Below are 24807 nucleotides of genomic sequence, written 5' to 3'. Positions count from 1 at the left end.
AAATGGCTCAAAAAGAAAAAAAAAAAAAAAAAAAAAAAAAAAAAAAAAAAAAAAAAAAAAAAAAAAAACCCTCTCCAAAAATAAAGAAGGAAATTCAGAAATAAATCTCCCCTCGGGGGAAGGGCTATGCCACAATCCCCTCTCCTCCATTCTCCTCCTCCTGGGCTCTTGAGCACACATGGCTGGCGTGAGTTTCAAGCTGCTGGGTTCAGGACTCGAATCACGGTTGTCCATGTGGGAGTCCAGCAACATAACCCGTGCATCATCTGCTGGTCCAAGAGCCTGAACTCTTAACAGTGAAATGAGGCCTTCTGTTGTAAGGGTCCTAACAAGGCTAGCACAGCATAGCGTATTTCAGTGTGCTGTCACGTTCTGGTGGTTTAACTCTCAGGACATCTCTGAATCATTTCACAAGGGAGAAAATGAAGCCTCCAGAGAGGATGAACAACCTGCCCAAGCCCATGCTGCCCTGCGCCTGCCTCTGCCACAAGTTTCAGTGCAGACACAGTGGGGCAAAAGGAAAGAATACCGATGCTTGTCAAATCCTAGAAAGCCCGTGCAGGGCCACCTGTAGAAGTCTCCTCTGAGACACCAGCCCATGGCCTGTGGTTAAGGAACTGGATCCTGCAGGAGCAGTCATGCAGTTTGAGTCCAGGACCCGATAGCTTGAGAAACATCCTGGGCACATGTGCACTGTGGCTAAAATTCCGAAAGGGAGAAAAGGAGGAGAAGGGATTGCAGTGGGAGGGGGAGCTTTCTCCTCTCTCTCTCTCTCTCTCTCTCTCTCTCTCTCACTGGCAAGCATGTGGACACTCTGGCAAATTAAAATAAGAATGAAAGTCTCCTGGGGAATGAAGACCGGGATGCTGGCACATGGGCCAGTCAGGGAAGGATTGGAGTTGGCCCTGTGATCTGTGATTGAGGCCATGCTGTTCCCTGGGCCTAGGGTAGTGTGGGGGCTTCCCCCAGCCTAGTGTGTGGCTGGGTCACGGTCTTCCTGTGTTTCCATTTAAAAAGCTGCTTGGAACAAAGCCAGGGGACAGGGAAGATGTACGCTGATGAAGGAGAGGCCTTGGGACTGGCTGGGAGGTTGTCTGACCACTGGTTGGCCTTCGGGCTCTGCCGCCCGAGGATGCTGTGAGCTGCGGGTCGGGAGCTGGCTTGCGTCTCAATTTGATCGTATGTGGCCGGTTTTCTACTTAGTACCCACCAGTGGCTGTGTGCTGAATCCATTCACCCATCACGTCTCCAGTGTACTGTCCAGAGACAGAGGCCTCCGAGTCACACCACATGTGACCCCTCTGGTCACAGTTGTGTCATCATCTAGTCTAGATTGGTGCAGCCTGTCAATCATTCATGCACTAGGCCTCTGGAAACTGAATGCTTCTCCACGCCGGGTGCCGTGCCAGGAGCAGGGTAGGTAGGAGTCAGAGCGGCACCCGTCTCACTGCACAGAGCCTGTTCTGGTACACTTGACATTGAGCGCTTTACTCTTCTAGAAAGGAATTCCTGCAGGGAGACTCCCATCCAATCATTTAGAAGCGAATATGTTAAAGTGCTTAAAATCCCATCTGGCAGCTGGTGTGTGACTCAGGCTGGACTTTAAGCATCTGTCCTCTGGGTGGCCAGGAACAGTGAGAAGGATACTGAAGGGCAGGCTGGGGACATGCGTCTCCTTTGGTTTCGAGTATGGGATGAGGTGCTGGTTCCACCTGAACTCTCTAACGTGCTACCAGAAAGTGCCATTCACCTTGACTTTGGGAAGTTGTTGATGAGCAATTAAAATGCCTTGAACAGGGATCAGCAGATGGCATAATGGTTACGTCGCTGGACCCCCACATAGTCGACCTCATTTGAGTGCCACCCTAGTGGCTTAAAACTCACGCTGGGTACGTGTGTGTGCATGTCCAAGATCCAGAGAGGAGAATGGAGGAGAAGGGACTGCGGCGTGACCATCCCCCCGGTGTGTGTGTGTGTGTGTGTGTGTGTGTGTGTGATTTCTCGCTTTCTCTCTGTCTCTATCTCTCTAGCAAGTGCATGTGCCCTATAGCAAAAATCTCTCTCTCTCAAAAAAAAAAAAAAAAACCTTGAACAGTTACGAAGTAAAATATTTTTACAACTGAGTAAAAGCCTTCTTTGGGAAAAGAGCTAAACTTTTATCACCAGTGGAGAAAAATATGTCCACTTTCCTGTTTCAAAACGATGCTGTTTTCGAAAGTAAAACTACACTCGCCATGTGGAGGCAGCAGTGAGGGGTAGAGGTTGGGGCCACTGAGTCAGCTGGCTTCCCTGGTCATCAACGTGCAAGCTTATCTCGATCCAAGCCGACTTCCTCCGCCTGAGAGAGATGAGATCCTGCCCCTGCTTATCCCACAGAAGCCTTTTGCACCTGTCCTTGACCTTGGAGACATGGCCCACGCAGGTTCCCCCCCAGGGCCCAGAACCCACTGCAGAACAACAGATTCTCTGTGGAGTATCTTGGTCCGTGCAGACCATCCTTGTTTGGACCAGATGACTGCTTCACCACGTTAAGGGGTTCCCCGCTCTACCTTCTATTCTTCCCAATCTTCTTTTTTTATAAATGTTTAAAAAAATTTTTTTGCTATTTTTTTTTTTCAATTTGATGAGAGAGACAGAGAGAGAGAAAGGGAAAATGAGAAAACAAGCCACCAGGTCCAGGACTCAAACTGCAGTCAGGGGTCTTTGGGAGATATTTAGGATTAGATTAGGTCATGGTTATGGGGCCATCATGGTGGAGGAATGCCCTTGTAAAAAGGAAAAGAGAGACCAACAGATAACCTAATGGCTATGTCACTGGACTCCTATATAGTTGACCATGGTTTGAGTCCTGGACCCAGTGGCTTAAACTCACATCAGACACGTGTGCGTGCATGCCCAGGATCCTGAGAGGAGAATGGAAGAGAAGGGATTGTGGCGTGGCCATACCCCCTGGGGAGTGATTTCTTGCTTTCTGTCTCTCTGTCTCTCTTTATCTTTCTGGCGAGCACATGTGCCCTATAGTAAAAACATGTCAAAAAAAAAAAAGATAAAAAAAGAAAGAGAGAGAAAAGATTGGGGCCAGCAGGTGGTGTAGTGGTGAAGGCTCTGGACTTCTACGTGATTGACTGTGATTCAAGTCTTGGACCTGGTGACTTGAAACTCGTGCCAGGCATGCGTGTGTGTGTGTGTGTGTGTGTGTGTGTTTGTGTGTGTGTGTGTTTGCCCACAATCTCAAAAGGAGAATGGAGGAGAAACAATTGCAATGTGACCATCCCCTGAGAGGTGATTTCTCGCTTTCTCTCTGTCTCTATCTCTCTAGCAAGTGCATGTGCCCTATAGCAAAAATCTCTCTCTCTCAAAAAAAAAAAAAAAAACCTTGAACAGTTACGAAGTAAAATATTTTTACAACTGAGTAAAAGCCTTCTTTGGGAAAAGAGCTAAACTTTTATCACCAGTGGAGAAAAATATGTCCACTTTCCTGTTTCAAAACGATGCTGTTTTCGAAAGTAAAACTACACTCGCCATGTGGAGGCAGCAGTGAGGGGTAGAGGTTGGGGCCACTGAGTCAGCTGGCTTCCCTGGTCATCAACGTGCAAGCTTATCTCGATCCAAGCCGACTTCCTCCGCCTGAGAGAGATGAGATCCTGCCCCTGCTTATCCCACAGAAGCCTTTTGCACCTGTCCTTGACCTTGGAGACATGGCCCACGCAGGTTCCCCCCCAGGGCCCAGAACCCACTGCAGAACAACAGATTCTCTGTGGAGTATCTTGGTCCGTGCAGACCATCCTTGTTTGGACCAGATGACTGCTTCACCACGTTAAGGGGTTCCCCGCTCTACCTTCTATTCTTCCCAATCTTCTTTTTTTATAAATGTTTAAAAAAATTTTTTTGCTATTTTTTTTTTTCAATTTGATGAGAGAGACAGAGAGAGAGAAAGGGAAAATGAGAAAACAAGCCACCAGGTCCAGGACTCAAACTGCAGTCAGCCACGTAGGAGTCCAGCACCCTTAACCGCCACGCCCCCTGCTGGCCCCCCTCATATTTCTTTCATTCTTCAAGTTCCAGGGAGGACGGGACTCTGTCTCCTGTCCTGGGCTTTGCTGTGTCCCTTGTTTGTTACTCCTAGTTAAGTCTGCATTGTGTCGGACTCGGTGACTTGATGATAGCAGCCGCGATGGGGGCAGCACGGGTCACTCCTGTAGTGAAAGGCAGGTTAACAAGAGAGCTGCATAGCAGTTTTATTGAATCGAAGTTGTATGTGGGTCCAGACCATGGTGTAGTGCTTAAGGTGGCTGATTGGACATGGCCGACTGTGTAGTTCAAGTCCTGGACTCGGCGGCTTAAGAAACATGCTGGGTACATGTGCGTGCATTCTCCAAATCCCAGAAGAATGTGGAGAGCTGGAGGAGACCTCTGTGGGGTAACCATACCTCATGGGGAAGAGGGTGCTTTCTCTCTATCTCTCTCTCTCACTCTCTCCCTACCCCTTCCTCCTTCCAGCAAGTACATTTACCCACTGGTGACATTTAATTTTTTTGTCTTTTATGTGACCCAAGAGCCTTCAGAATGAAGACCCAAAGACACAAGGAAAACTGTTCATTTTTATGCTTAGAACTAATGAAAAGTGGACAGCTGTGTGGAGTTGTGATTGGACAGAGGGGGAACCCAGCAAGTCCTGTCTGTTGAGGTCCTTGTGGGCCCTCCTTTGTCCAGGTGTGGGCAGGGCTCCTCCAGAACGAGGGTCTTATAGCCTGTAGTTGGGCAAAGATAGGTCAGGGAATTCCTTCATGTCCAGCTCCTAGAGAGAAAGGCAGGGGAAGTCTAGGTATTAACTTCCGCGTTTACAGCTAGCTTCTGGGGGAGGGGGTTCCAGTTTCTGTGACTTGCCCTGGGGAAGAGCAGTTCTGGTTTCTGGGACTCACGTGGGGAGAGGGAAGGGCAGGAGGTTGGAGAGCCTTGTTGGGAGGCTGAGATGCAGCAGCGTTTTCTTCCTGCACCTTCTGCTCAGTGAAGCCCTTCCTTCTTCCCTGCAGGATCACACTTTACGACTACCAGGCCATGTGCAGAGCCAACAAGGAGAGCAGCGATGGCGCCCACCGTCTCCTGGACGTAAGCCCGCCTCTTTCTCTCTGTGCGGCAAGACATCTCCATTTCAGAACCATGAGCGTGTGACAGTATTCCTCGACTTCGCTCATGAAGAAAAACCACTTCTAAGTCAAACTCTAGTGAGGATATGAGTAAAACACAGGTCTAAAATAGTTGATGAATTAATGCAGCAGCCCCCTTTTGGTGGATCAGAGAGAAAGAGAGACGGTTTTGTTGACTTCCTCATTCTTCTATAGAAGAGAACCTGGTTTTGCTCAGCAGAAAGCCTCCTTTGGTTTCAGCGGTAGAGCTCTTGTCTCCGAGCTCCTGGGTCATCGGGAAGGTCATGACACATTTTTGCATAGAAAAACCCGTCATGACTTTCCTGACCTAATCATTCACATTTTCATCATAGCTGCTTTTCCCTCATCTTGCAGCTGCCAGGTTTCAGCATCGATCTCCCTGGTGCTGGCCTGCAGATGATGTCACCTAAAGGATCAATCAACACAATAGTGTGTCATCAGAAACTGGCTTTGAGGGACAGAAATGGGCTGTTAGGGTTTACTCCCAGTTTAAAGATATGGTTTGCAGCGTGCACAACATGTGTGACCACCAATTACCTAAAAACACAGCAAAAAAATATAGTTGAGCCCCTCTAGGTAATCTAGTACATCTGATAAATACAACATTTACAGTGTTGTCAGTTGTAGATATCAAAAGCCAACCTAACATTTGGTTTGAAACACATTTAAAAGCCACTTTGGTTTGAAAAACTAGGCACCTTTTCATTTGCAGATATGCGGTCTTACAAAAGAATTATTTAAAAAGAGGAGTCTGGGGGTAAAAAGCAATCCATTTAAAGGACACAAAAATGGGAAAATTATCTGTTGATAACCATGTGTATGATAAGATCTTTACCTGAACTAATATACAGTGTATTCACACTGGCAAAATTTATTTTTACAATCTGTAATGATAGACAGCAATTGAATATATTAAAAACTAAAAAAAAAAAAAAGAAAAATCAAATGTTTAACACAGTTCTCCCACACTGAGCGAGCAAAAAATTATTCAGACCTGAAAAGAGAAGCAACTAGAAGCTGGATGTTTTGAAAATCACATGTTAATGAAACTTACCATGTCTTTCTAAACGCAACCCTCCTACCCTTTGCATGAATATTTCCAGACTTAAAATGTTCCCAAGATGTGTTTCCATCATTAGGCTTAAGGGCTCAATGGCTTTTTCCTTTCGAATGATAATGTGCATTTAAATTTTTTAATCCTGCATTTACATAATCCTTTTGTTTGCTCATATATTGAACCAATGTCTGGCATAGCATGCTTGAGTGCCTTTCCTCTGGCCCTGGTACCTCTCCCCACCCCAACCTCCAAAACACCCCTAATCCCTTTATTCATTCTCTCCTCTTTCTGACCCACACTCCCCATCCAGAAGTTAGAACGACGCAGAATTGTACAATAGTCTTAGCGCCCAGACATTTTGAAGGACAGATGAGTGTTTTTCAAACTGTAGCATGTGAAAGCAAACCTGTGGGACTGCAAGGTTGGTGATAGGTGTTAGAAAATAGTTACAGGTTCACACCCTTATCTGATCCTAACTCTGAGGCCAACGCCCTCCGATCCACGGAACGTTAAAGCATTGTCTCACCAGGGCCACAGACAGATGAAGTCTGAGGTCTGCGTGGCTGAGAACAACTCCCAGGGTTCCCTCTCATTGTTTTGCTCGCTCACTTTTTGGCCTGAAACAGGAAAGTTTCGAGAATGATGGGGGGCGGGGGTAGATAAATCTGTCCATGTTTTATTTAAAACTGGAAAGTGCCCCCATTCCTAGTTCCAGGTCTTGTCATTACAATGCTCACAGGTAGGATTAAGCAGCCATGGCTTCAGAAGCCAGGATTTGGCATGCACTGCGATTTTCCCATACCTAAAGGCAACCACAAAAGGCCCTGAGATTATTCCAGACCTGACACCTGGAGCCCAGGATTGGCCAGTGTCACCGCCTGTCTCTCCGGTTCACAAGCCACTCACATATCTGGCATACCTAGGTACAAAGAACCAACTGAGGGGAAGACTTGGTGTTTTCCAGAATTCAGGAAATTGAATTATCCACATAGGAAATATCACAGGGTAAGCAATCCAGCTGCTTTTTTAAATTAAAATATTCTGAAATAAAGATTAGGCTGTCAATGCCTTCTTTTATAGAGTGAAAGGGATTTTCTTCAAGGATAAAAAATCATATGTTTATATGGTTATTTTTTTTTTTAAGTCCAGATAGGTAAGTGTGAGGAAAAAGCAGCTTAAAACCTACATCATTCTGGATGGTGTGAAAAGCAAGGCTATGCAATTTTTGCTTGTTTTGATGAATGACATACAGTGATGGAGAACAGAGAATCACCTCTCCAAGGGGCAGGCCTGTGCATTACCATTTGAGATTAGTTCTATAATTCCAGACCCTCAGCATTCAGCTGTGAAATATTAGCCCCTAGAGGGTAAAGGTTTAAGCATCATTTGCTGAACTTCCGTTTTCCTCCCAGTGATAACCCTTGCATTAGATCATGTTTATTTTACTTGTAAATCACATCTCGCTACAGGGGAGTTCAAAGTTTTAAAATGTTAGTTTTGCGATACAGTATCCAACCATTTTCTTCCTTGAGCTAGAATGTCACTGTTTTTTAACATGATATTAATCTCTCCCGAAGAATAACATTGTCTTTATGTAAAACCTGGAGTTAAACTGCAAACTTCGTGTGTGATACCTTGTTTTTAATGAATGGAATTCTTTGCAGCCTTACAATGCCTTCCTCTCTGCTGTAAAATGGATAATGACAGAACTTGTCTTGTAAGTACAGTTCGCTCTCGTTTCTGGAGAAGTATTAGTTTTTTTTTTTTTTTTTTCATGTTATAAAATGAGTTGGGAGACTGCGCCTCAGTGCTTTCAATAACCATTAGAGTCCTCCTACTCTGAGATAACCCGACTGAACATCTTGAAATATTGACCCTCGAGACCGAAATACTCTCTTATTAAGTTATTCATGATCACTCCGCACGCCCTTCTGTCATTGTTTAGCAGACTAACAGCTTGCAATACGCAAACCAAATTTACTTAATGTGGTTAGTGTTAAATTTAACATGGATGTCTGGCTGTTTGGAGTGCAGCCTGGGTGGGCTGTGGGCAGGGGCCATCCACTCTGCTGCTTTGGGTGTGTGGGTGTGGCAGGAGCAGAGACTTGAGCAGCCCTCAGCTAGGACCGGGGGCTTCTGTCAGGTGTGAGTTGTTGACCCCATCCAGTTACGGTCCTGTATTTAGGACGTTCCGTACCGTCTTCATTTGTGTCAGACTTGAAATGACAGGAGATGGAAGGTTCGACTTCCAGAACAGATACTGGACACATTACAAAAGGACTGTGTCACACGAAGGAGGAGAATATCCTGGGCAAGCCTGTAAACCAGACCTTTTAAATTGCACCAAACTCCCTTATTCTTTTCTCCTGCAAAGGCTCCAGTTCCGTGGGTTTAAGGCAGACTACTTGTCATTTGGTAAATAAACATTGTCCTCTTCGTTGCTTTAACATAGTTTCCATTACTTTAGCAACATTTATAATTCAAGTGAGAAGAGTAAGTTCTCCATACACATCAGAGACAGAGAAAATACGTTAACAGATAGAAGTGGGATTTCGATTGAGAAGAAGCTGCTACGGATAGTAGCCACAAGCCTGAATGAATGTCTGGATTTTTATCTATCTCCATTCATTTAGAGGACAATTTATATTAGCCTTGCCCTCTTTACTAGCATTTGAGAATTTTTAATTTTTATGAAGTTGTACAATGACCTAATTTCACAGAAGTTTCTCCCCTGCACACGCACACATGTGTACACACACGTGCATATAAACACACACACACACAGGCTGAAACAAGTCTGAGTTGCATTATACATTTTGAAAACTTGCTTTATCACTGCAGAGCAGAGTTTAAATACAGGAAGGCATGCAGCTAGGGGTCTTCAAAAAGTTTATGGAAAATGCAGAGTATGAAAAAAACTACATATGGCATTCGGAATGCTTTTTGCAAAGTTAATTTATACTTTAATTTCATTTTCCATGAGCTTTTAGAAATCCCCTCATATTTCTGAGCAAAGTAAAAGTCCTTTTAAAACATACTCTTTTCTGTGGACTCGAACTGGAATAGGACCGAGTGAATAACGAGGGGGTGAGCTGTTTTGGACTCTACTGCAGGATCTTTTTCAGCTACGAGTCCTCGAGTTGAAGTAAATGCAATTTCAGGATTTGCCTGGCCTGGGTGATAAAACAGCCTTTCACAAATAAGATGAGGTCTGGTGCAAATGAATCGGTTTGCACCTCTCTGAATTGTGATGTTCTTTGAAACATGGGGAGCAGTGCTGGTTTGCACAGACTGTCTGCTCCATTCCGGGCAAGGGTAACCGAATAACTCTGGACTCCCCTTGTCTGTTTAGGTTCCTGGTGGAATTTAACCTCTGCAGTTGGTGGCACTCCGATATGACAGCTAAAGGTAAGCCTCAGCCGCTGGTGTCTGGTTCCTGGCTCAGAGCCACGGGCTGCTTCTCTTCAGGGCTGTGCTGGTGTCACCCTACCCAGGACAAAGGGATGCTTTTTCAGCTCTGTCAGCAAAAAGCCCTGCGTCACGCTTGGTGCCACACCATCCGGTCTGACACCATTTCCACAGGCTCCCTCCAGTAGTGAAGGCACGCACCCATCGTCCTCCCGGCTGGCTTTGAGGTCGTGTGCGGCACAGGCTCATTCATAGAAAGCCGATAGGCAGTGCTGACGTCTCGGGCCAAGTGAGTGGACAGCCCCCCTGTTTTTGTTTGTTACACTCGCCCTTATAAACCTACATCTGATCATTTTACTCTTCCCCTAGGGGTTATTATATAGACACACCACCTACTGTATACAGCCATTCCATTTGTTTCAAGTAGCCAATGTTTTAGGACAAGCCCAATGAAAACATCCCCCCAAATAGGATCTCAGGTAACCATTCAAAAAAAAAGAAAAGACAAGACAAATGTTTGTAATAATGTGATGATATTTATAGATATATCAAGTGAAAAAAAAAAGCCTAAGAACGGTGTGTGTAGTATGCGATCATTCCTGTTGTTTTTTTTTTAAATGGTGGTGACACATCTTATGTACCAGTGTGACATACCAAACCTGGGATGGAAGCCATGGCTGTTCCTTAGAGGAGATAACCCGGGTCATGGGGGAGGGAGAGACTTAATTTTCATCGTCTCATTGCATGTCCTTATGTATTAAAGAGAGTCTTTGGTTTAGGAATATTCAACTTCTGGCTCCGGGTTTGGGCGACGGGGGGTATTGGCTGAGATACCTGCGTAGTTCCTAAAAACGTGCTCCTGCTGAGGCCAGCAAGCAGGTGGTCTTCAGGGGTTTGCTTGGCATTCCTCGTCACACCCAGTGAAGATGCCTCCCCTCCTTCACAGCAGCCTCCACTGTCCTCATTCTTCCCTTGATACGTCTCTCTTTCCCGTGACCTGCCACCACCGACGCCCACCCGCACTCTTGTCTGGGTCTTCCAGATTCACCATGCAGGCTTGAATTTGTGCTCGGGGCCGGGCACGGTGGTCTTCGCCTAGACCAGCCGTGTTCCCTTGGGGATGAGTAGGGGGCATGGTGTTGTCTTGCAGACATTGTTGGTTGTTAGCACTTGGGGGTGGGAGGTTGCTACTGGAAGTTAGTGGGGCGGGGACCAGGGACACTGCTACACGTCCCGCAGCACACAGGACAGTTCCCACAATGACGATCCAACCCCAAATGTCAGCAGTGCTGTTGGGAAGCCCAGGTCTACACTGAGGGGTTGGGATGGGGGACAATGATGAGAGAGGAGGATAAGGACTTTGCAGACATGAGGTTTAGTGATACCGCTGAGCAGTGGGGTGCTGCCCTGTGTGTTACAGGGTAAGGAGCCATGCCGCTGGCTTGAGACATTGCAACAACTCCTGTACACACAGCTAGACCTACAGTCTTCTAGATTTCTGCTAAAAGGAATAATATGATGCTTATCTGCTTCTGTCTTAGAAAGCCTTTTTATTTTTGGAGAGGTTTTAGGTATAGGGCGCATGTGCTCACCAGAAAGAGACAGAGAGAGACAGAGACAGAGAGACAGAAAGTGAGAAATTACCCCCCTGGGGGGGGGGCCACACTTCAATCCCTTCTCCTCCATTCTCCTCTCGGGATCTTGGGCACACACACACACACACGCCCGGCATGAGTTTAAGCGACTGGGTCCGGGATTCGAACCGTGGTCGACTATATGGGAGCCCAGCAACATAACCATTACACAAACTGCTAGTCCCAGGAAGCCTTTTTTTGTTGTTGTTGTTCATTTGGTTTTGCCATAGGAGGTGTACCAGAGAGAGACAGAGACAGGAAAAGTGAGAAATCACCCCACGGGGGGATGACCATGCTACAATTCCTTCTCCTCTAGTCTCCTCTTAGAATTTCGGGCATGCTCACATATGCACCCAGCATGAGTTTCAAGCTGCCAGGTCCAGGACCCAGTCCATGGTTGGCCATATGGGAGTCCAGTGCCTTAACTACCACGCCACCTGCTGGTCCCAGGCAGCCTTTGTAAAAAGACCCTTAGTAGATCATTTAAACAGGTCATCTCACTTCACTGCCAGACTGTGAAACCTTCTTCCCACAGACAGTAGAAAGACCTTGTCTCTGGGCCAGCCCATGGCTTGGTAGTTAAACAAACAGGGTCTCACGTGGCTGACCATGGGGTTTGAGTCCTGGATGCAGTGGCTTGTAAAACATGCCAAGCACATGTGTGTGTGTACCCAAACCCAAACAAGAAGGAATTGCAGCGAGGGATTAATGCATGACATGTCCCATGGGGGGTGCTTTCTTGCTCTCCCTCCCTGTCTCTTACTGACAGACACATGTGCCCTCTGGCAAGATTAAAAAAAAAAAAAAAAAAAAAAAGAGCTTGTTTGGGCCAGCCATGGGGATGCAACAGTAATGCAATTGTGATGCTCCATAAAGCTGGGGCCATATGGGGAGGTCCCAGGTTCACATCCTGAGGCCTTCCTTTGTGTGCCGGGGCCATACCTAGTGGTGAAAGCAGCACCCCTCTGTTAAGGAGGGAGAAGTTTTAAGCACCATAAAGATGCTGATTTCCAAGCTTTCCTCATTCTAAATGTACCATCCCCTCCATGGATAAAGACCCTGAGCTGAGGCATAGATCTTTGTTTCAGCTAAAAGTGGAATCCATAATTACACTGTTTATTTTGCTTCATTTCCTTAATGAAGGCAACTGTGGAAGCCCGTTTCTGCTTGACGATCACAAAGGTATCATTTGGGCAGAGTAACACAAAGAGAAGGGGGCTTGCTGGCACCCGGTCTGGACGGGAGCATTCACAGAGACAAAGGGAGAGGAAGGCTTTTCAAATGGCAAATGTATTCTTTCCCAATTGTCTGCACGTAATTACTGTGAGCACCAGTCTGTTATTCTCAGCAGGGACATGCGTTGCTAAGGGAAAATTAAAGATATTCAGTGGTACGCACGCGCCCTTGGCCGCTTCCCTGTGAGCTCGCGTCAGAGCATGCGGGCTCGAGCTTTGGGCAGCCAGCGTGCCGGGGATGGGCCGTGGGGTGGTGTGATGGCACCAAGAGGGCTGCAGGATGCGACTGCCCAGGTCTGCATCTGGACTCCACCGCTTACTGCCATGTGAGTCTGGGTGGGCGTCTCAATTTCTCTGAGCTTCAGTTTCTCCCTCTGGAATGTGGCATGGTTGCAGGACCTTACCCATCAGGGGGCAGTAAGGATTCTCTGTACAAAGGGCCTGGCACTGTGTTTAGCACACAGGAAATGCTAAGTGAGCACCAGCTGCAAAGGCTGTGGTGATCGTTCCTGTTTAAGTAAATGATGACCCCGAGGGTCACTCATTTTAGGATTAAACACAGGCCATGTCTGCTTTCCAAGGCTCAGTTTTCCTTTCCGGCCACACGAGGAATTGGCCAAGCTAAGCTCCATGGCCCTTAAGTACCTATACCTTTGCAAGACAGTGAGTTTTGAACCCCTGTGAGTCAAAACAGTGCCCAAGAGATTGCTGGAAGCCTTGGCTGTTGCTTAGACATTCCACAGATAGAGAAGAGTGACTGGCACAAGAATGTGGTGTTTCCCATTGCCTTCTAGACTAGGAGAGGTCTTCCTATTAAACCCTGTTCAGATTAAAAGTGGCCACGCCAAGTTTTGTGCTACGATGGTAATCCATTGCTCAAGAGAAGCCAGATTCCACAAGGCAACCACAGTTCAAATCCCCAGCCTGGTCAGCCCAAAACATACCTGGGAGGCATGTGTGTGCCCAGGATCTGATAGGCTGGAAGTCTGGAGGAAGGGGACCATGGTGGGACCACACTGGGAAGGGTGCTCCTTGTTCCCTGACTTCCCTGCTCTCTCATGCTCACGAGTGCACACGGCACTCTATCGTATGCATGAAGAAAAACGATGATACCCTGGTTTTATATCCTAGCTCATGCTTCCCTAAAATGCATCAAGCAACTTCCAGCCGATCTTTATATTCACGCTGCAGAGAGTCTCAAAGGTTTATCACCACGTTACTATGAGTACCTGACAGTTGTCAGAGGAGAAGAAATTCCAGAACGCATCAGACCCAAATGAGTCTCATCACAGAGAGTGTTGGGCTCGGTGTCCGGACAGTTAGGTTAGAGATGATGCGATGATCTGGCTTATGTGATCATGTGTGTTGCCCATCTCTGCCTGACCCAAAGAACCTTTCTGCCTTGTTGACTGTTGGCCAGACTTCACAGAGAAATTAATCATACCTGCTAGAGCCAGGTGGCCTGGGCTTCAGTTTTGGCTGTAGCACATGACTTACTGGATGAATCTGGGTTCTTTATTTCAGTGCTTTCTCTTCTGCTCTCTCTACAAAACAGAGATGACAGTTGATTCTACTTCATAGTCTGTTTTTTTCATTTTGTCATGTCTTACTGTTAAATGAATTAATATGTACGAAGCAGAAGAGCATCTGGCCCACAGCGTTTGTTAATACATTTCCCTATTAACCTCCATCAGGTCTGTTTATGACATTGGCTTGCTTGTGCAAGATCTGCTTATAACCTATGCTAGTGTGTACTACATTTTTGTTTCATTTTTAATTTTTATTTATTTTTTAAAAAATATAGAGAGATTTTTGCTATAGGGCACATGCACTCACCAGAAAGACAGAGACAGAGAGACAGAAAGCGAGAAATCCCCCCCCTCCCCCCGGGGGAGATGACCACACCACAATCCCTTCTCCTCCATTCTCCTCTCGGGATCTTGAGCACACACACATATGTGCCTGGCATGAGTTTAAGCCACCGGGTCCAGGACTTGAACTGCGGTTGACTACATGGGAGTCCAGTGACAGAGCCATTATGCCAACTGCTGGCCCCTCATTTTTTATTTTTTAATTTTGCCTAGAGGGTACAAGCGCTTGCCCAAAAGAGACAGAGAGAGAGAAGGAAAGTAGGAAAGCACCCTCCATGAGATTTGGGATTTCAGCATGCATTCACACATGCTTGGTGTGAATACAAATAATAAGAAAATTGAGACTGGACTCCCATATAGTCAACCGCAGTTCTAGTCCCGGACCCAGTGGCTTAAACTCACGCCGGGCGCTTGTGCATGCATGCCCAAGATCCCAAGAGGAGAATGGAGGAGAAGGGATTGGGGTGTGGCCATCCCCCCAGGGGGTGATTTCTCACTTTCTGTTTCTCTGTCTCTCTCTGTCTTTCTGACAAGTGTACACACCCTATAGCAAAAACCTCCCCCCCAAAAGTGCAAGGAGACAATGAAACCAGATGTGCAGTGAAGTCACAAAGGCAGCAAGAGTGTGCATTTAAAGGGAGCCTACAACGTGCCAGCTTGATGCCACATGGTGATCATTCATTTGATGCTCAACCATGTGACTTTGGTACTGTTCCCATTTTGCTGACGAGGTCACGAGGGTGTGGAGAGGTCAAAACCTCACTTGTCGAGACACAGTAGTAACAGGAACTTGTGCTTTTATTGTATTATATTTTTAAGGTTTTTGCTATTTTGCATGTGCGCTCACCAGAGAGAGAAAGAGACAGAGCGAGGGAAAGTGAGAAATCTTCCCCTGGGGGGAATGGCCATGCTGCAATCCCTTCTCCTCCATTCTCCTCTCAGGATTTTGGGCACATGTGCACATGTGCCCAGTGTGAGTTTCAAGCTGCCAGGTCCAAGACTCGAACCACAATTGACCATGTGGGGGCCCAGCACCTTAAGCACCATGCCACCTGATGACCTGAGGCACTTGTGCTCTTAGCTCCTGCGCAGTCAGTCCAGCGTCGGGCATGTGGCTGGTAGAGGTTGCTCACAGTGAGTGTTTCAGGCAGGTGTGCTGTTTGTGCATGTGCGTGCTTCACGTAGTCAGGAACTCTGTGTATGCTTTAGTCCAGCCCTTCCCTCAGAACCATCCTGTAAGGTTACCGCAGACATCACCCTTTAATGTCAGTAACCAGCTCCTGAAAATTCTACTTCCTTTTGGTGTCTGTTTTGTTTTGATAAAAACCACATGTATGCAAGAGAAATACCCTTAATAGGGACTCTTCATGCCGTGACCCCCTTTCCCCAGCCCTTCAGCCTCTCAGAATCCTGGGTGCTCATGCATACATCAGGTATGATTTCAAACCAGTCCAGGGATCCGAACCTGTGGTCAGCCTGTGGCTTCCAGCCTTGCAGGGCACCTGTGTTGTAGCTGTTATCCCAGCAGCCGGGCCACACTTCTTTTGATTTTATGTAAGAAAAATGATGAATGATGGTTCAACCCCAAACCTCCAACCGATTTCCTCACAAGAATGAAAGCTCAGAAAATAGCCTATAAATAAGAAGCAAGCATAGCAGGATGCAGCACTTAGAACATGGTTTCTTGATCACCCAACAATTACTTGGTCATTACCAAACAGTTGTTTTGCATGCAGTAGCCCTGATGGCTCACTTCCTGCCAGCTTCATCCCAGATGGATGTCTACAAAACATCTCATGTGCTGGCATCCGGCCAGTTGTATTCGGAATATAACTTGAGACTTTGTCTATGCACCATTTTGCTAAAATCTTATAAAGTTTTAAAATTAGAAGTGTAAATCGGGACCAGCAGATGGTGCAAATGATTACATCACTGGGCTCCCACATAGTTGACCGCGTGGAGTCCTGGACTTAGCGGCTTACAACACACTGGGCATATGTGAATGCATGCCCAAAATCCCAAGAGGAAAATGGAAGAGAAAGGATTGTGGCATGGCCATTCCCTTACAAAGTGATTTCTAACTCTAATTGTACGCTGTGTATGTGTGTGTGTGTGTGTGTGTGTTTCTGAATAAACATGAACCAAAAAACTTGGAAACAGTGGATATGGGAACTTACGAATGGACTTCAAAAATTTCATGAAAAACATGAAATTATTTGGTATAACTTTTTTTTTTTTTTTTGCCATCCAAGCAGAGGTTTTTCACAACACATTTTCTCTAAACTTTTTAAAGGTCCCTTATATAAGCATTCTTTTGTGAAACTATTACTGAATAGGCCTCTTGTGAGGAGTGGCTGTACAACTAGCCTCCCCATTTACAGATGAGAACACTAGGGATCAGCTAGAAATGGCAGCAGGAGTTGTGCACCAAACCCCTTTTACATCAGAGCCTTCAGCTGCTGTCCTGCAGTCACTCTCATCATTGTCTGTCCCAATGGCTTCATTAAAATGCTAGTGTGGGGGCCAGTAGGTGGGGTGGTGGTTAAGGTGCTGGATTCCCACATGGCCGCCCACGGTTCAAGTCCCAGAACTGGCAGCATACTGGGCACATGGGCATGTGTGCCCAAAATTCAGAGGGGAGAATGGAGGAGAAGGGATTGTGGGATGGCAGTCTCTCCTGGGGGTGATTTCTCACTTTCCCTCATGATAAGTGCATGCACCTTTTGGCAAAAACCTAAAAAAAAAAAAAAAAAGACAAGTGTGGTTGGTGCTACTACTACTACTATTATTATTCGATATTTACTTAGAACATGTTACGTTCCAGGTGCTGTACTAAGTACTTAACATATATTGTTTCTTTTTTCTCATCACATCAACTTCTGATGAAACTTTCTTATCCCTCAGGCTACAAATAAGAAAACTGAGACTTAGGTTTTGAGTCTTCCCCACTGGGCATAGCTCGTTTAAGTAACTTAATCAACCCCACGCCTTGACTGAGTGCCTACTATGTGCTACTCCGTGCACCAAAGTCATTTGAATGCTTTAAAACAGACATGGTGTGTTTTTGGCCAAGAGCTTCATAATAGTAGGATTTGGCTCATGGCTGTGCTTCAAAGACATTACGTATTTTATTATTTCATATTTCAATTTTCTTTCTATAATAAAACCATGCAATTGTATCATGACCTTTGTCTCACCCTCTGTAATATGGAATAACTTATAGTTTATACATTTGCTCAGATACACATATGTGTTGCTGCTAAGTTTGACTCAGTCTGAGGTCAGAGACCCAGTGACTGATGTTGTCCCAGAAAGTAGAGAATTCTTGCGATGCATAAATGATAGCTGATGAAGCCAACACGACTGCTTGAGGAATTATAGCGTATAGAGTGGCTTGGCAGATGAAATCACTTGACTAATTAGAAAATAATGCATAATTTCTGTGCCTCGAAAAAATCACAGAGCAGCAGAAACAGAATTGTGTTCCGAGTTGCTGTGGGCTGCCAGTCACAATATTGATTCTGTGCCTGCTTTAGAAACTTTTCTCTTTCCTTATCCCTACAGCCCAGAAATTGAAACAGACCCTCGAGCCTTGTGATACTGAATATCCTGCATTTGTCTCTGAGCGCACAATCAAGGAGACCACAGGGAACATTGCTTGTGAAGACTGCTCCAAGTAAGATGCCCCCAGCCCCAACACACAGACACCTTTCTGCTCTGTATACAACTTCCCCAAGTGTGTCGGTGTGATTGGCACACGCACAATAACACCGAAGGGTGGAAAACATGGCAGCCCTGTTGTGTAAGGAAAGCATAGCGTTCCTGTCAGCTTGGAAGAAACAGCTCTTGCTTTTGCTAGAGTGGTCATTTAGAGGTTGGGAAGCATTTGTAATGTGTGAATAAGCACCCTGAAATATAGGAGATTTTTGGGTCAAGTTTATTGATGACTGGAGAAAGTTCTAACTGGTGTTTTCCCAGTTGACAGCTGGCAATTTCAGCTGTTGGAGGAATGTCCTGGGGTGTCTTTGCTGAAGGCACCAAGCCTTTGGATTTCACCCAAGTCTGATACAGTGGAAATGATTTCTTAGTGACTCGATAAGCACGTCCTTGATTCCTAATGAAGTTGAACCTCTTTTAATAGTTTCTGTGGTCATTTGGGGATTTTGCCCTCTTCATTCCCGTTGGACAGTTCTCTATTGAGTGGTAGGGTCTATCCTCACTGATCTGGGTGTTCTTTCTATACTATAGGTACTATTTCTTTACAGTTATATTCATTGCATATATGTCTTCTTATTATTTGGACTATAGATGCCTTCTGATACATAGGAGCTTTCTTTTTCTCTTATTTTAATGCAGTCCAATTAAATCTTTTCGTTTAGAATTTGTGCTTTTTGTCTCAAGAAATTTTTTTCTGCACTATTATTATATTGTCTTATATTTTTATCTTGAGCAACTTAATGTATTGCTTTTTTCACATTTAGAGCTTTAATCCCTTTGGAATTTATTGTCTGGCATGAGATAGAGTTCTAATTTAGTCCTTCTCTATATAGTTGGTCTGCTAATCCATGTTCTTTATCTAATAGTCTTTATTTTCCCATCAGTTTGTTAGGACATCTGCATCATGGGCTGTCATTCCCATCTATGTGTGAATCTGTTTCTAAAATTTATGGTTTGTCACAACTAGGCCAATACTATCTCTCTTTCATTATTGTAGCTTTACAATATGAATTGACGTGTAGGAAAACAAGTAACTTTTCTATGTTTTTCTAAGTCATCTTGTTTTTGTTTTGTCTTTATACTCTTTTATATTCATTTTGGAATCGGTTGGTTAATATCTGTGAAGTCTGCAGAAGTTTTGATTAAAATTGCTATTATTTATAGATTAATTCAAAGACAATTGCTATCTTTTATGATATTGGAGCTCCTCATTCATAAATTATTTCTCTTTATATATATTTCTGTGTTTTATAATTTTATTTATATTATATTTATAGCTAGATAGCTCATAGTTTTTCTTGTTATCATCAGTAGTATATATTTACAACTACCTTTATAATTTTTAATCATTAACACATAAGAACATTACTGATTTCTGTATATCAAATGTCATATAGCTTACAAATTGCTAAATGCTCTTGGAGACCTGATAGTCCTTCTGAACGTTTTACATAGACAGTGTGATTATTTGTGAAAAGTTTCCTTACTAATATTGATGCTTAACTACTGTTGGTGTTCTGTTGCACTGGACTCCTGAAACATCATTGAATAGAAGCAATGAGAGTAGGCTGCCACTCATTACTCATTTAAAAATTTTTCTTCTAGTAATTTCATATTAACTATGATTTTTACTAAAGAATTTTTTTATTGTAAAAAATATATAAATAATATGGGGCAGCCAGGTGATGTGGTAGTTAATTTTGGAATCAGCACATGGGGTGCTGGATTCCACATGGCTGACTGTGCTGTTTGAGTCCTGGACCCAGACTCAAAAAACATGCTGGGCTTGTGTGCATGTATGCCCAAAAATCATGAGAGGAGAACAGAAGCAAAGGAATTGCAGTATAACCATACCCCTTGCAAGGTGATTTCTCACCTTTCCTTTCTCTTTCTCTCTTTCTCCAGTGAGAAACCCTGTAGCAAATGAAAAAAATTTAATACATAAAAATATATATAACTTACTATTAAACCATTTATCAGCGCACAATTCAGAATTTAGGGGCAATGAGGACATTCACAATTTCATATAACTAAAAGAATCTTTCTTGCCATTGTTAGTGTTTAGAATCTGATTATATGCTAAATCTCATCACTAAAATTGTCTACATCCATTACTGGATATTGATAATCAGTGTTCAGTTACAGTGATAGAATTTGAATTTTTTTTTTTTTTTGGAGAGATTTTCGCTATAGGGCGCGTGTGTTCGCCAGACAGAGAGAGACAGAGAGACAGAAAGCGAGAAATCACCCCCCAGGGGGGGATGGTCACGCCGCAATCCCTTCTCCTCCATTCTCCTCTCGGGATCTTGGGCACGTATGCACACGCGCCCAGTGTGAGTTTTAAGCCACCGGGTCCAGGACACGAACCACGGTCGACTATGTGGGAGTCTAGCGACATAGCCATTACGCTAACTGCTGGTTCAGAATTTGAAAATTTTTAATCATGGGGGCCAGCAGGTGGCATGGTGGTTAAGACACTGCTCACATGATCGACAATGGTTTAAATCCTGCACTGGGTAGCTTGAAAATCGCACTGGGTGTGTATGCATGTGTGCCCAAAATCTCAGAAGGAGAATGGAGAAGAAAGGATTATGTCATGGCCATCCCTTGTTGGGGTGATTTCTCATTTTCCTTCATGGTGTTTCTTTCTTTCTCTCTTCAACAAGCGCATGTGCCTTATGGCAAAAACCTAAAAGTTTTTTTAAAATTTTTTAATCATGAAATATTTACATATATGTAAAAGCACATATGGGTATATGTGAATGCTATAAATACATTTCCTAGTGAAAACATGCATACTTTTACAGGATAGAATGTCATTGTCATCATTACACTAAGCCAAACAACCACAACAAAAACAAACCAAAACCAAAACAAAAACATATTCCTAAATTCATTTAGCTCATCTTATACTATGAACTTTTGTGTCTCTGCTCAGAAAGGAAAGACTGTGGGACCAGCAGATGGCATAATAGTTATGTTGCTGGACTCCCATGTAGTCGACCATGGTTTGAATCCCGGACCCAGGGGTTAAAACATACCAGGCATGCATGTGTGCATGCCCAAAATCCTGAGAGGAGAATCAAGGAGAAGGGATTGTGGTGTGACCCCCTGGGGTGATTTCTCACTTTCTGTCTCTCTGATGAGCACAGATGCCCTATAACAAAAAACCAAAAATCTCAACAACAAAAAAATCTCGAACGGAAAAAGGAAAAGCTGTATTTTTTTTTTTTCGTGCACTGTTATTTGACTTTCCTAGTAAGGCCACTTCATTATAGAATTACTTGGAGCATTTCCCTCTTTCTCTAATATCTGTTGTGACATTTTATAAAAATTGAGACATCTGCTGCTTTTAGATTTGTTAAAACTCATAAAACTATCAGTAAATCGTGGAATTTGTGTGTGTTGTGTGTAAACTTACAACTACTCAATTAGTTGGTTTTGTTAGATGTCTCTGAATTGTGTTGATAACTATTTCTTAGAAAATTGCCTGTTTTATTTCACTTTTCACGTTTATTACATGCATTTGTTAAGAGTGTTGTCTTTTGATTAAAATCGCTGCCATATGAATGCTTTTTTACTCTTTAAAATCGTGAGGTTTTGGCTGATTCTTTGTGTCTTCCTCCCTCTCTCTTACTCTTCTTTTCTCCCTCTCCCCATCGCCACTCTGCCAGAGATATGTTTGTTTTGTCTTTCTTCTGTTTTTGGAGATTATTATGTTTTTTATTTTCTAACATTTTGAATTTGGTGCTTAGCTTTTCTGTTATCTACCTATCTAAAATTTCTCCTGGCATTCCAGTGTATCTGTATACATCTGATACATACATGTGTATAACTGTAACATGTTTCCAATTTTCATCTTTTTTTTTTTTTTTAATCTGTAAATGTCCAATGTTTAAATTTTTCTAAGGACCAGCAGATGACATAGTTAATGTGGCAAGATTCCCACAAAACCAACTGCAGTTTGAGTCCTGGCCTTAGTAGATTGAAAATTACACTGAGTGCATTGTGTGTGCATGCCCCAAATCCCAAGAAGAGAAGAGAGGAGAGGAGAGGAGATTGTGGCATGGCCATCCCTCTGGGGTGGGGGAGGGGTGATTTCTCGCGTTCCCTCTCTGTGTCTCTGTCCTCCTCTCTGGCGAGCACATGTGCCCTATAGCAAAATCCTAAGAAACCAAACCAAACCTTTCTTTTCCCCTAACATATGGGTTTTCAAGATATCTTTTTAACATTATCGATATTAAACTAGATGGCTCTGTGGTCTGTATAGCTCGTGATTTTCAGTATGTGTGTAAGTAAACTCACTTGGTAATCTAGTACTTGTCCATGTATTTTTGAAAACAAGTTACATTCTCTAATAGCTGAGTACAGGGATCAGTATGTATGCATTGGATCAAGTGTGTCAATTGTGTTTCCAATCTTCCTCCTTTCTTTCCTTTTTCTCTCTGTCATTCATTCATTCATTCATTCATTCATTCATTGTCTATTTTGCATGTCAATCTTTTACGATGCTTTAGATTTTCAATTCCTTCATGTCATTCAATGGATTTTTATTACTAATTAATTTTGTTTTATGAGCGCCAGAGAGCTCGTGAATGAGAGAAAGGAAGAGATGGAGAGAGAGAAAGAAATCATCCCCCAGTGGGGCCTGGTTGTACTGCAATCCCTGGTCCTCCATTCCTGTACCTGATCAGGATCCTGGGCAGATACGCACGTGTACCCCGCGTGTGGCTACTGGGGCCAGGATTCACTCTGCGGTAGCCACGTCGGATCCAGCTCCCTTTGCAGAGGGTTGAACCATAGTGCCCTCGGGCCAGCCTTCATTCTCATGTCTATATTTTGAAGTTATATTACCATGGACATCCCTGCCAAAGACCACTAGACGCCCTAATAAAGCATCCCTTTATCACTGTGACATAACTCTCTATACAGGAAGTGCCTGTGCCTTCATGTGCTCACAGCACAGGTATGGAAGCTCTCACCGCAGTAACATTTCCAGGGTGTATTTCCACCCTTGTCTGCTTCATCTTTTTGTCACTTTGCATTAGGATTTTGTTTTACGAGTCGAAAATAGCTGGATTTAAATGGTTTATCATCCAGTACCCTTAACCTCTTAAGGATTATCGTACTGATCAGCAAGTTTGGATTTATTTATGCTATCATTTTATCATTAAATGCTTTGTATTCCCTGTGTTTAGTTTCACCTTCTTTTTTCCTTACTAGTATGTAAAATATGTACTCTGTTCTTTTAGTAAGTATGCTTAGCCTTCAGGATCTTCTCTCTCCTTCAGAAAAAAAACAACCATTTAGAACCCTCTAACTTGGATTAACTCCCAACCCTCTTTGATGTAATATTTTCTAACATTTTATTTATTTCTTTATTTTCCTTCTTTTTTTCTCAAGAATTATTTTATTTAACTTTATTTATTCATTTTAATTTGACCAGAGAGGGACAGAATGAGTGAGCGAGAGAGAGAGAGAGGGAGGGAGAGGGAGGGAGGGAAAGTGACAAAGCGAGCCACCAGGTCCGGGACTCAAACCATGGTTGGCCATGCAAGAGTCTGGCGTCCTTAACCACCACGCCACCTGCTGGCCCCTCTTTCTTTATTTTTTAATTGCCAGAGAGTATGTGAACTAGCCAGAGACAGAGATGGAGAAAGGGAGGAAAAGAAAGCACTCCCCAGGGAGGCATAGTCAACCACAGTCCTTTCTCTTCCGTGTCTTCATCCTGCTTGGATTTTAGGGCCCACATTTGCATGCACCCAGCATGTGCTTCAGGCCACTGGGGCCAGGACTCCAACCTCAGTTGACCACATGGAATCTGGCTCCTGTAACCTCCAGACCACAAAGCAAACTATATTTTCTAACATTTAGTTCTGTGTTTTTGACACATAACTCAATAATTGGTTCCTGTTATTGCTCTTAGATAATAGTGAATTTACCTACATCTTCACTAGTTTGTTAACTCACCAGGGCTTTTTATTTTGTCAACCATCACTTTTTGTTTCATAGTTTAGAAGTATTTCCATGGATGATCTGAGAGTAAACTCTTTTTCTGTCTAAAATGACTTATTTCATTTATATGTACTCCACACTGATGACTTAACGCCATACCATCTACACTGAAATAGTCGGAAGATACTATTCCTTTGTCTTCTGACTTGAAGCTTTGTACCCTCACAAGGAGTCCACCATCTTCCACTTCTCTGACAGACAGTTTCTGTTGCTATCTTACACATCTAGAATCACTTAAAGAGAAGCTTTACTGAAGTGATTCTAGATGTGAGTTTATTTTTATTTGTCTACATGCTTTATTCTGGATAACTTTTTAAAACTCATAGTATTGCTCACTCATTTCCTTTTGATTTTTTTTTCTATTCTACTGCTTAAAAAATCCAATGAGCTTTTAATACAGAGGACCTCTTTTTTTTGGTGGAAGTTTTATTTGTTTCTTTTTAAAAATATGTTTTCTTTCATACGGAGTCATATGCTTAAGTTCTCTGTACCAAATAATAAAGATCTTTTAAGATTGTTCTAGTAGTTTAAATTTGGGGGATACCAATCCTTTTTTTTTGTTCCCATCTGCTTTTTTTTTCACAGATTATTCACTCATGAATTTTGTCATTTTTGACTAGGAACTGATCTTTACTAGTAATTATTATTCCTGTGGGAACAGACGAGAGGGTGAGTTTCTCTCTATCATGCATTTAGCTTTCT

General features: G+C 43.7%; 1 protein-coding gene across 1 annotated transcript in view; it reads left to right on the top strand.

Moving 5' to 3' along the window:
• Positions 1-24807, top strand: part of CACNA2D3 (calcium voltage-gated channel auxiliary subunit alpha2delta 3) — a 931343-nt gene that overhangs the window by 873503 nt on the left and 33033 nt on the right. The window contains exons 34-37 of the mRNA XM_006143064.2: positions 5034-5109; positions 7890-7942; positions 9578-9633; positions 17938-18049. Of these exons, the coding sequence (XP_006143126.1) occupies positions 5034-5109; positions 7890-7942; positions 9578-9633; positions 17938-18049 (297 nt within the window). The remainder of the gene's footprint in view (positions 1-5033; positions 5110-7889; positions 7943-9577; positions 9634-17937; positions 18050-24807) is intronic.

The sequence above is a fragment of the Tupaia chinensis genome, unplaced genomic scaffold (genome assembly GCF_000334495.1).
Source record: "Tupaia chinensis unplaced genomic scaffold, TupChi_1.0 Scaffold000091_1, whole genome shotgun sequence".
Classification (NCBI taxonomy): domain Eukaryota; kingdom Metazoa; phylum Chordata; class Mammalia; order Scandentia; family Tupaiidae; genus Tupaia; species Tupaia belangeri.
The sequence above is the reverse complement of the archived record's forward strand: the minus strand, read 5'-3'. Positions and strand labels throughout refer to the sequence as shown.